This window comes from Corvus hawaiiensis, chromosome Z (genome assembly GCF_020740725.1).
Source record: "Corvus hawaiiensis isolate bCorHaw1 chromosome Z, bCorHaw1.pri.cur, whole genome shotgun sequence".
Classification (NCBI taxonomy): Eukaryota; Metazoa; Chordata; class Aves; order Passeriformes; family Corvidae; genus Corvus; species Corvus hawaiiensis.
In genome coordinates, this window is record NC_063255.1 from 59,250,139 (window position 1) to 59,263,371 (window position 13,233).

The 13,233-nt window shown below is 38.0% G+C and overlaps 1 protein-coding gene across 1 annotated transcript in view; it reads left to right on the forward strand.

Moving 5' to 3' along the window:
* The window catches only part of MLLT3 (MLLT3 super elongation complex subunit), a 121,696-nt gene that overhangs the window by 83,961 nt on the left and 24,502 nt on the right, over positions 1 to 13,233 (forward strand). Inside the window, exon 6 of the mRNA XM_048292211.1 lies at positions 500 to 1,105. Coding sequence (XP_048148168.1) covers positions 500 to 1,105 — 606 coding nt within the window. The remainder of the gene's footprint in view (positions 1 to 499; positions 1,106 to 13,233) is intronic.

Consider the following 13,233-nt stretch of genomic DNA (forward strand, 5'->3'; position numbering starts at 1 on the left):
TTGTTATTGTTTATGAGGAAAAAGATCGGGCAAAACCTGGAAGATCACAGTAGAGAAGTCAAACTTTGCCTGAAATGTCATTGTGTTTTTCTCTGATCCTGTAGTAATTCTGTTGACATCTTATGTTCATATCTTAATTTTTCTTTGTGTTTTTATTTTACTCACAGGTAATGGTGATGATAAACATTTCCTAAACTGCCTTTATGTTAATCTTACAAGGTTTTTTAAAAGGACTGGTATAATGCCTAGGATAAAAACTAACTTTTGTTGCAGATATTGACAAGCAGTGATAACTGCTCATGTTCCACCAGTTTGTAACAGATATTTTGACCAAATGTAAGGGTTTCTATCTGTTCTTATATAGTTATTGCTATTCCTGGTTACTCACCTGCAGTTGCAAGTTTTTAATATGAATACTATGTCTGTATTGTGTCTACCTTTTGAGGATTTAAGGGTTCTTCCTTTTTTTTTTTAAGTAAAATTTTGCATCTTTTTGCAGGACCCAGCTAGGATCCTGAACATAAATAGCAGCAGCAGCAGTAACAGTTTTTCAAAGATCCAGAAGTTAACAAAGGAGCACAAAGAAAAAACTTCTAAAGACTCAAAAGAACAAAAAAGTGCCTTCAAAGAACCTTCCAGGGAACATAACAAATTTTCCAAAGAATCCTCTAAGAAACCCAAAGAAAACAAACCACTAAAAGATGAAAAAATGGTTCCTAAGATGGCCTTCAAGGAACCCAAACCGATATCCAAGGAGCCAAAATCTGAAAATACCCCCATCCTTACCATAACATGTGGGCAGCAGCAAGAAAAGAAGACTCTCACAAAAAGGCCCTCTATGCTGGACGCTGATGAATCTTCTGCAAGAAAAAGAAAAAAACCCAGCTCGGATTCATTATTTAAAAGTTTTCCTACTGCCCCACCACTGATTCTTACTTGTTCAGCTGACAAAAAACAGACAAAGGATAAATCTCAGCTCAAGGTGGGGAGAGTCAAAATTGAAAATGATGCACTGGAAAGGAAGACGCCTTCTCTGCCACCATTTGATGATATTGTAGATCCCAGTGATTCTGACATGGAGGAAAATGTGTCCTCCAAATCTGATGTAAGTGGTTGTTTGGTTTTGCTTAATACTTTACTCAGTACTTACTGAATATTCCCAGACTGCAGGACTGTGCACCAAATTTGCGTTCATCCCTTTCTTTTTCCTGTCTACTGTCAGGTTGTCCAAACTGAGGGATGTTGATGGCCATGTTCAAACTTATGCTTGTTCTAGTTGAATTGTATTGCCTATTCAAATCTACTCAATTACTAAATGTCAACATTATGACAATGAGCATATGGGAGATATCTATAGACAATATTGCTCTTTTGATGTTCTTTATAAATTAGCATTTCTTTTGAGAGAAAAGGAAATGGATTTCAATGCTTGTATTTCACATTCTAAATCTTTGTTTTCAGGTGTTAGAGAGTTCAGTAAATCCAGGACATGGTTGCAGTTATATAAGAGAGTTACTTATTTTTTTGCTAAAAGAGGCAGTTCTGTCAATTATGCCAGTTTTGTGGAGGAGGAGGAGTTCCTAGAATCTCACTCTGATCAGGAGAATCTATCTCAAGTAGTAGGCTTACCGAGAAGAAAGGCATTTTAATGGAAATTTGCTTTCTTGAAAATATTTGTCTACTGTGCCTGCTCATATGTTTCAAGTGTGATTTGCTGTTTAGTTTTGTGATTAAGACTAGGATTTTAATCATTCGCCTAGCAAACTTCGGTTTTCAGAAGCATCTTTTATAGAGACATCTAGAGAAGGAAGGGCATGGTAGGAGAAGCCTTGTTTGGTGCCATTATTTGTGCTTATGGATAGAGCTGAAGTGTGCATGGTAGAGAGGAATTCTTCCCAGCCTTTCCTGTTAAATTCTCTCGTTTCTCTGTTTCCTGATTTGTGCCTCTGTTATTGCCATCAGATTCATAACCCTGCTTGCCCTCTCTGGAGCAGACAATAAATGCCCTGCTGCATGGGAGGTGTCAGCATTAGGTTTTTACTTTGTAGAAACTTCCCAAGAGGGAGAAGGTAATTTACTTCTGAAGTGACCTTTTAATGACTGGTCCCTCAGGGCATGCAAAGGCTGTAAAATTTAGAAGGTATACAATAGGACAGGCCCTGCTTTACAGCGTGACACTGGGGATACTCTGTGGTTGGAGTGGCATTCTCATTATAGCTTGGAACTTAACCAGTTTGTCTTTAAACCTGAAAATGTACACACTTGTCACTCTTGGTGTGAATTATTCTTCATGTTCTCAAAAAGCTCAATGTTCTATTTTAATTTGTCACTAGCCTTGAGACACGCTATTTATCCTCAGTATAGCTGGCTAGTTAAAATAGATTTTTGGATTTCCTGTTCATTCAAATAAATGCCATGTAGGGGCACATACACTTTTTTTTTCTCTATTTTTTTCAAAGGCAGAGGAATTGAGACAAGAAAATCCAATGTAACTGGAATTTTACAAAAGGTTCTGCAGAGGTGTATGCTGTGTAGCAACTTGCAAATAACTGATATGTGGAAGATATCTGGACAGTGGTTGAAACTGATCCTTTTTAGTTGCTGATAGGTGTTTCCCTCTTTGTTGTCTTGCAATCTCTTGCCCACTACCAATGGTATAATGGGAGCACTTCTGTATTTTCCATAGGCTGACACAAGTACACTTCCAAAAGTGCATCATCTGTCTGCCGTTGACCTGTAGGACCTAAGGAGTTCCTTAATTCTGTACTAAAGCTAAAAAGCAGATTCAGGGTTTTCTAGGTCTGTAAGCCATTGTTACTGAGAGGGCAAACTGCTGAAGTCCACGCCAAGAGAAGCAAATCCTGCTGGTTTGGGCTCTCATGTATTTTAACGTTGACATACTGGATCATGGTCTTCCGTGACCCAGGTCTTCCATAAGGGGGCCAGTGTGCTCCCCATCTGAATGAGTGAAAAGGATGTCTGCCCCTTTTGGACTGTGGTCCTTAAATAAATCAGGTTGAGTATGGCTCCACTCAGTGATGGGATATTATTTAGAAAGTCAGTAATATCCTTAGTTAAAGATAAACTATCCATGAAACACGGAATAATCCCCTGAGGTGCCTGAGTCACACACTTGGCAAGTGCTGTGGGAGAAAGAGCTGGGCAGCCTGGTTAGTGAATGTCTGCAGAATTTCACAAGGAGTTGTTCCTTCTACATTTTACCACTTTTAACCAGGGAATCTAATGAAAGGTGACCAAGCAGTGTAATAGAGATAATTTTCTGTATGTTGGAAGAAATAGTTTGGACTTTTTTGTATGTATTGGTAAGTTTCCAAGTGTTTCAGGAAACTTTACTGCTAAATCCATAAAGGGTATATCCTATAAACATAATCATATTAAAGGAAAGAAGAAGGTGAGAATTTGCAATGTTACACAGAGAGCAATGGGAGTAAAAATATGACAATGCTTTTTCTATACAATACCAGTAATTTCAAATCTGTCAAGGCTTCATGATACTAACAAACATAGTTGCCTGAAGCTGGGAAGATGCTTCTTTAGTGTCATATCCTGGCATAATAATATGCTGTAAAATTAAGTGAAATGTTATTTCTTACTCTGATACAGTTACAATGGTGGATATCATAGCCCTGATGAACAAAGAATCTATCATTATTTGGGAGTATATTTGGTAGTATCCAGATTTATTCCTAAGAGTCTTCAAGAAAGCAAAACCACTATACCCAATTCAGCAAATTTAGGTTAGGTATAACAAATTATATTACAAATCAGTACCTAAAAGAAAATTGTTAGAATGCTGCAAAAATACTAACTTCGAGTCAGGTGCATTTTTTCTGTTCAAGTTTTATTTATGACATCGTGCAAACACAGTAATACTGTATGAATGGAATGTTCATACATCGGATGTAATGAAATTGTGAATAACTTTGCTAAGAATTTTGAAGTTTCTTCACTACATGGAGTAAGAGATGGTCTCATTCTCAAACACGTGTTTCAAAATGGTGACTGTTCTCTTTACTGGTATTGCATGTGCATATATTCATATGCATAACTTTACCTATAAAATATGATAAATTTGTAATAAGAGGTGCAATATAGAATGTAGACCTTCCTGCAGAAATAAGTTTCTTACTGTTGCTGGTCACATACAAGATGGTTTTCAGAATTAGAGGTAGTCCATTATCAGTTCTCAATTGTGAAGTCTGGATTTGGGATTTTAAAATAAGGATGACATTCTGAGAAGTCCCTGTGGTAAAGGAATCTTACAAGCATCATTAAACAGAGGTGTTGTTTCACTGGGAAGGTGCTACAGGATGGCAGTGCTGCTGCTCCCCTGACTTCTTTGGATACAGCCTGAGTTCAGTGAATTGGAGTGGAGTGTATCATATCAATCAATGGGTTTGAATTTCAGACAAAAAAGAAGAGCGTGCTCAACGCTTCACAGTACAGGCATCATACTCTACCTAGTTCTGGGCATGCAGACTTGAAACGTGGCCTTTGCCTTCATGAGGTAGAGGATGTAGAGTTACAGCACCCCCTGAGAGAGGTGCATTCTTTTTCAGGTCGTTAAGTGTGTCTGCCAATGGTTGATCTTCCCTTGGAGCTGTCCCTTGAAAGTTGCCTTTCAGACTCAAGACAGGTTAGCATGCTGTTGCCTCGAGGGTATTTCAGAAAGCCGGATACTGTCCTTTGGTGTCCTGTAGTCAGTCAGTCTTCTTTGAGCTTCAGATAGCTCTGTGAAATTCACGGGAAATACAGGGAATCACCCTTGCTTAGTGATAAACTCTCTGCCCTTGCTTAATAGTCTTTCTGTGTGTGACTTAGACCAAAACCATATATGATCATTCCTCTGTGGTCTGTTTGGCATACACTGCAGTGTGGCGCACTGCTTTATTTATTTTAATTTTGTTTTTCTGTTCACTTTGAGCTGTTTGCAAGTGAAACAAATGTCTGTGTTTCTCTTCATGTTGCTTTTTTAAGTGTCACTTTTCAAATACATCCATGAATTAAAGTTTTGGACTTCAGTGTTAGTGATCAACTAGGTATTCAAAGAGCGTGGGGTCTTTTTTGAGTTCGTTTAGAAATCACACATAAAGGCTGAAAAACTATTTTACTGGCTTTGGTATGAAACATACAAAATAAGGTACAGAGTAAAAGCATGCAGATTTATGGTTTTATTGAGGCATAGGCATGTTAACACAGTCCACTTCAAAACTCCAAAGATTTTGCTATTAAATTCAATTACAGGATGTTTTAGTTAACAAAAACTCCACCTGTTTGCTTCCTGTGTGGGACAGTGCAGCAACATGATAAAAAAAAAAAGGATTTGACCTTGATTTTGCTGCCAGTCTGAAATATGATGGTGTTCTTGTAATATTTGTGTGAGCTGCAAGCTGGTGTATGAGATATATGAGAAATACAGAATTTTGGATGTGAGTGAGCCATTTTCCATGGTTGGAGCTGCCTCTTTTAAGCCGTGGAGCTATTTCAGAAGGGATGCTCAGATACTTCTTGTTTGGTTAGTGCTGGTTTTGCTTGGATGGGTAAGAAGGAAAAAATGTTACCTGGTTGTTGAAGTTGCTGCACCAGGAAGGCACAAAAGAGATAGGGCAGATCATACATACCTGCTCAGGTATTAAATATGCTCCATGTATCTCCAGTTGTAGAGAACTGAATAACAACTCTTTGAGTCTGCCATGCATGACAGTGGTTTGGTGGATTCTTTAGACAGTCCATGTGTCTCTGTTGGATGAATTTATTCTGGTGTGATTATTTTGCCTGTACATGTCACTGCATTAGTAATGGTAGCAGCCTTTTGCCTTGTCAAAACCTATGGAAATACAATCTGAGCAGAAATGCATGCTAGGAAAATGTGACAGCTCAGGGGTAAGTTTCAATAATTAAGAGTGGAGCACATTAGTGGATCTTTTGCCTTTAGGAAAAAATCCCATCTCCTTCTCAGGAAGGCCTTTACAGAATAATGAAAATACAGTAGAGATCACACAGACTGTGCCTTTGTACTTAATTAACTGCTTGCATGTCCTAAAGCAGCCTTAGAGTATGAGTACATTTTTAAAGGAATCCATAAAATGCTGCTTTCAATCTGGCACATGGTGAAATAATTTGACTATTGCAAAAGTGGAAGAACATTTTGAAAACCCCCATGGTCTTGTAAAACCTCCAGACCCTTGTTAGCTGAAAAAGCCTACTTTCTGCCAGGGTTTAGAGCCAAAGTCAAAGCTTTTTCAGGTAGTATTTAAAGTCAGAAGGAACAGTAGTGAGATAGAGCTCCATGTGCCGTTTTCATGTAATTACCAAAGGTTAAAAAAAAAAAGGAGAAGATAGGTTTTATTTTATTTGTGAAACTGTGACTCTCAAGATGTTTAATGATGCAGAACAGGGTTAATACTGATCATGTCCTTCACTGCAGACCAGGCCCTGTGGGTTTGCAACTGTCATATCCTTACACTCTTTACTTTTTGCATGATAATTAAATGCCTTTTTTGTTTGTTTGTTTCTAGTCCAGGAATTAATGCTGCTCCTAAAACCATGCCAGCCACTCATGTGGTATTGTTGGACATAGTACTCTTGTGTCGAGGAGGTAGTTCAGTTGTCACAAATAGGTAAATATTGTACAATGTGAGGTGTTTCCATCCAGACACATCCTCAGAGAGAAATAGTGGCCAGAGATAATCAGACCTCTTTAGAGATGTGGCAGTAGGCACAATTATTTTCTGTGGCCATTAGCATCTACTGTAGTATGGCCCCATTCAGTTGGTATACTTAGCCTGTGTTAATTAGGTGTTACTATGCTAAAATGCTTTGCCTTCACCCACAAAAGCCTAGGTGCATATTAGGCTGTTCTGTATATGGTGAGATGAACTATTGCTGAATGAGGAAGCAGCATGAGAGACAAGTAGAGATCCTCTGGGCAGCAAGCTCAAACATTAAAGCAAGATAGTTTTGTTAGCAGTGCGTTTGGAAATCACTGGCTTGCAGAAATGTTAAGAATTTAGAAATAAAGCAGTGGAGACAAACTCTTGTAGATACGATTATATGTTCAGGTTGCAAAAGTAATCTTATGAGAGCCATGACATTTTGTATTCTTGAGGCAGTCTGTTTGGGCTTTTCTTAGTTTTAGGCAATGTCACGTTTTGACCACAGAAGTAACATTAATCATTATTAAGCTACTAGTACAGGCTTCAGTATTTTAGTTCATTTGAAAGTGTTGACTACATCTGCTTCATTGTGACTACTCACATGAAACTCAAATTTTTGCATCAATGCAGTTTTGAATTGGGGCCATATTGTCTATGTTTTAGCACTGGAAATCCTGTTCACCTGCTGTGCTGCAAAAGTAAGGGTTTTAATTGGTTATGTGCAGTGCCAATACTTTAATTGTTTGGGCGGGGGGGGGGGGAGGGGAAGTTTGTGGCATAAAAAGACTTTGTCTCATGTCCATTAAAGTAATGACAATTTCAAGAGTCCAAGGTGGATTGCAGTCAAAATAATAAAATATTAAAGACTGGATATTTTATTTTAATCATAATGAAGTGAGATCTTCTTGATTGGGATTTTATTGCTTCGAAGTTGCTTTATCTATCTACTTATATAGATTGTGTTGTGATCGGGAAGAATGGCTTCACATAGTTAAAATAAAATCCAACATCAGTTAGTTACCAGCTGGCATTTTACCTACAATAGCTAGATCTGTTCAAGGCTTTTATGCCCTTTTATGTTTTATGTGGAACCAGTAAGTTTACAGTTCTTTTTTGGGGGGCAAAAATGGCATGGTTTACTCATGTATTTTTGAAAGTTTGCTGCCAAACTCTCCATGAAATTCATTAGATAAATTTGTTAAGTCTTCCCATTCAGAGGCTTGTACTCTGGTGATGTCTGACATGAACTCTCCAGGAGACACCATAATTACACGATTTAATTTTTATATTTTAAGGACTCAATAATCTCCTGAAGTTTAAATGTTACTAACACAGGATAAAGGCTGCTTGAGCTTACTATTGCAGTGAGCGTGTACCCTGTCTCATGCCTCTGCAGAAGGAATGACAGTCTGTTGCCTACTGATGAGGGAGGGACTGCTGTTCACCTCCCTGTGCTGTGGAGCCCTGGGGTTGTGCTGGGTGTTTGGCACTGCAGAGGGATGCTGGGGGGCCCTCTTGGAATGGGCAAGGGGTGCTTCTGATAGACATCATTTTCCTGGCCCAGACTCCGGGATGGTGTTGCCTGTGTGTCACTGTTCTTCCAGTATCGAAGTGTGCATGTGAGCCTGGTACAGGAAATAAATAAAAGCAGATGTAATCAAGCATTTTTCATTCTTGCTCTCTGTGTGGCAGCTGCCTTTCCCTCTTGACAACATTATCCACTCCTCTGCCAGGCAGCTATTGTTGTTTAAGGGAAGTGTCACACCTACAACCAGTTTTATTAATATTTTGAGTGTTCACTGAAGGTGGTTCTAGATCACCACATCGGCAATAGAAAACTTGTTTAAGAATGTTGGTGTGAATTTGTGTTAACTCACTGAGTCATTATTCATTAGTACTGTTTTGACTTAGTCAATTCCTCAGTACAGCTTACATTTTTTGTTAGAGAAAGATGACACTTTTTCCTACCAAAACCAAAAACCAACCAAACCAAACCCAAAAAACCCAAAACCCAAAAAAGCTTTGAGTGAAACATCCAGCTCTGTTAGTATTTAAACCTAACATTTTCTGTTGAAGGCCTCTAAGCAGGCTGTCATCTTCCCTTGAAAATAGAAATCTTTAGAAAATAAAAATGCGTACTTTGTGCTTCCTCTGGGATTGTGTATGTTAGTGGGGTCTCTAGTGCCCCTCTCTGAGCAGCAATATCTCGTGCCATTCATTCCCACTGGGGCTGAAAACAAGTAGATGCATGTAGCTTTGGTGATCAGATTCCTTTGTTGTAACACTGTGCAGTTGTGAAGGGACCAAGAAGTTTGGTAATTAATGTCTTTGTCATAATGAAAATGGCAGTCCTTGCACATATGTAGCACAATAAGATAGGGCTGCCTGAGTCCAGAACATGTATGTAGGGTTTTTCAAACCTACATGTTACATGTTCTTGCTGTGGGTAACTTTCATGAAGGAATTGCTTACTGTGTACTTAATGTGTTGCAAGCCATCTGGCAAATGTAAGGAAGTGATGCTCTGAGTTGTAAGAATTAATGTTTCATGCAGCAGAGTTAGAAGATAAGGATAAATGGAGCTATTTACACTTCACAGAATCGGTTTACATATCTTCAGAACTGGTATCATCATCTCAGGGCGACATGAAAGGAGACTTTAAAGGCAACTGATAATAAGTACCCCATCAGCAGCAGAGCTGTGTTTTGTTGCTGACGTTAACAGGCAGGCAACTCCACCGGTGCCTGAGCTCCCCAAGGAAAGATGACTCGCACATCATGGGATGACAGGAACTGGGGCCAGCAGTAGCTGGATCAGTGCCTCAATATTGATTACCCCAATCAGAAAACCATTGCAAAATTTATGCTGTTTAATCATACTTGGTGAACAGTTTTGATTAGGACAGAAGTAAACCAAGTGATTTTGCTGCTCTGGGTGAGGTCATGTTAGGTATTACCTAAATAGTGGGAGGAGGTTACATACAGTAACCTGTTTGTGTTTCATTATACGAATTATCGGCTGCAAAAGTAATGTCTAAACTGTGGCAGGAAAAGAAGTAGATACAGGCTGTGACAATTTTAGTTTCTTTCAGTATATGAATGATATTTTTCCATTGCCCATACTGCTTTAGTGGATTTTAGTTATTACAATGCAGCTTTATTCTGTTGATGAAAAGGACGCAGTTTCAAGATAGTGCTTATTGCATTGTGTCTTCTACAGGAAGAGTAAAATATCTTCAAGTAAAATGCCATGGTCTGAGTATTCTGGACAATAACAATTCAGTTGCAAAGTTACTTGGGTTCAATGCAGGAAAACGGCAGAGGAGGAAGCCATTCTTGTTGGTCTTGGTGGCTTAAATTTGCTTTGTGAGAGGACTTGTAAGAGTAAATAAAATTTTGCATGTTAAATGTTACAATTTTAGCTAAAGGAAGCAGTTGGTAGATGAGACGGTTCAACTTGATTTGTTTGTGCCATATACAATGGTTTTGATCCTTTGAACACTGTAAAACTCAAGATTGATGTGGGTTGTCCTACCTGAGATTTTATTTTAGCCAGTATTTCCAATAATGTAGTTATAGCCCAATATTTTTAGTAACTTCATTCAGTGGTTAAAGTACCTATTCAGATAACTGTCAATTACATTACAAATACATTACACTACATTAATTATAATTTGAGATTTGAGTTAAATGTTATTTAAATATAAACAAATACCAGATTTTCTTATTTTTGAAAGAGATTTTCTTTGTTGTGTGTTGCAATCTTACGTCTTATGAAACAGAAGCAAAACTGTTAATATAAAGCTCAGATTGCACTATCAAAAACTTATTTTAAATCAGAGAAGCAGAGATAAGGAGTTTTAAATAAGAATCACTTTTTGTAGTATTCTTTTTGTAAAAGTACTTGTGTAGGCAAAGTTACAGCAAGCAGATGTGTCAGCTGTAAATGGTAGAGGACCGATAAGACAACAGAAATCTGCTCTGTGGGTTTTTTCTCAGAGAATCAGTGTTGCATGATCTGTGTGTTTATAATATGGGTGATCTTTTGTGAAAACACTAGACAAACACATGACATTATCGCAGAGTGAGTGCTTAGGAAACATCTTATCAGATGTCTCAGATCTTCTATAGAAAAAAATGTCTATAGAGCATTTTGTTGCCAAACATGACATCTAAAAACCATTGTTCAGTTTACAGTATCACAAGATTGACTAAAAGTTACAACATTTTGAAAAATAGTTTGAGGAGTTGAGTTTTGTTTTGTTTTAGAGACTTGAGAATTTTTTAGGGGACAACATACATTTTTGTATTTTTCTCTCTACAGCTTTTCACTGGAACTGGAATGCACAATAAATAAAAGCTGAGGTTTTCAGATAATCATTTAAATCCCACAAGTTAAGTTTGATGGAAAAGTAAATACAATGAAGCTTACTGTAAAACTGACAGGGCCAGCAAAGATTTACACTTGATCTCTCTGTAGTTTATAGTTAAATTTTGAACAATTCGGTTTTCTGGGACGTGAGTTCAAGAGCCTGTGAGCCTGTGCAGCATGACTTCAGGAAAAAAAAAGCTGTTCTTTTTCAAATGTTTAGGTCTGTATTTACTTGATTTTTATGACCTTGACAAGCTTTCCACATAGTAAAGTTTTAGTGTAGGGTCATGCTGGGAGTGTTCGACAGAGCTACATAAGAATAGAGGGGAATTGTGGTGAATTTGTAAAGTCTCTGAGTACCTGCTGAGAAGACCAAATTTCTAATGTGGAGAAGTGTACCATAGTACATAAAAGTGTACCATACCCATAAAAGCAGTTTTACATGTAGATGGTTCTTCAGTTGCTTCTTTTGTTAATAGGAGTATGTGAATTCCTGACATTAAAACCTCATATCTCGGAGAATTTAGGTGAACCACCTTCCTGCTGCCCCAAAAGTGACAGCAAACTGTCTGTTTAATTTCCCAGACAGTGAACTGGGTATGCATCAGCATCTGTCCTTCTCAGTGCTGATACGTGACACAGGGCACAGTAGATAAAATAGAGCAAGAGAAGGGAATCAGGAAGTCTTGGCTTCCAACACAGCAGCTGTAGGGGCTGGCCAGAACAACTACCACCTATCTTCTAACATTATTAATCCCGTTAGAGCAGAAGATGTAGATTAGTTGAATGAAACTCTCACCTTGGCTTTAATGCCTAGACTGAATTTTCTGGTTTGTATTTAGTACTAAAGTTGAAGTTAGACCTTCTTTCCAAAGCACATTTCCTTCATTGGCGTAAGACAGCTTTGTTTATAGAATATGTGGAAGTTCTCAAAGGGAAAGTTTAAAATGTTAGGTCAAACTCTCAGAAAATCGGTATCAGATTATTGCTTGTCAGCTTAATTTGGCCTTTCCACAGTTAAAGAAGTACAGAGGGACAGTTGCCATCCTCTCATCACAGGGCTGTCATGCCACTGAGCTTATAAAATGAGCAATGTTCTTCAAACAAGTGATTTATTTAGCGTATCTTCATCTTATATCATTTGGCCTCATTTTTTTTTTCCATATAATTCAGACTGTATGGAATACAAAACTGTTAAATTCCCCATGTTGTGCTGCTCATCCTTTATCAATTCTTCACAAATATTTGTGTCTTTTCGGACATTTTTGGGAAAATGTGGTCTAAATAACACAGTGGTTAGTGCCAGTTTTCAAAAGCCTTCATATAACCCTGTCTTTGCCATCATTGCCTACATATTCGGGACAGTCTTTATCCTTCTTGGTTAGGCTTATCTGATGAGAACTTCCATCAGTTTGCCTCTCATGTTTAAGGACCGTGTTCATACTCATGTGACCATACCCATTCTTAGTTTATTTTATCCTTAGTTCACTCATTGTCTTGTAGTCATGAAATCCATGGAAACTGTAGTATTCAGCTGTTCTACAAGACAAACCTTGATCTTCCCTCCTGTACTTTTTTGCTTGCTTTACTATGTGTCTGCCACTCTTTCCAGTAAGATATTTTCAGCAAAAATACCCTACAGGTTACAGAACAATCTTCACTAGTGCTTCATCTTTCAGTTTTATTGTACAGTGTTCTGCAAAAGAATTTTTTTATCTGCATTTTTTTAGCTCAGTCTCCTGTGCATGAATCTTCTCTAAGTGTTGAGTATTTGTGAGTTTTTATGTTAGCATTGTCTCAATTCTTTTTTTTTTTATCTATAAAGGTAAAATAAAATAGGTTCATAAAAATAGAAGGAAAAGGATTTTATTTCAAAATTAGATACATGTTTCAGTAGGACAGTCTCTAAGGAAATGCAAATCCCACTTCATCCAGTGCAGTTGTTCAGAGGAAAGAGTTGCTAATTTTCAATTAAGGTACTTTCTGGATGCTACATTTTAAGTGAAGGATATGTTTCAAATTCAAAGAATCACAGACTGGTTGATGTTGGAAGGTACCTCTGATTGTCATCTGGTCTACCTGCCCTCTTCAACCAGGGCCACTTTGAGCTGGGTGACCAGGACCCTCTCTAGATGGGTTTTTTTTAATATCTCTTAAGGAGGGAGATGCCAAAATCACCCTGTTC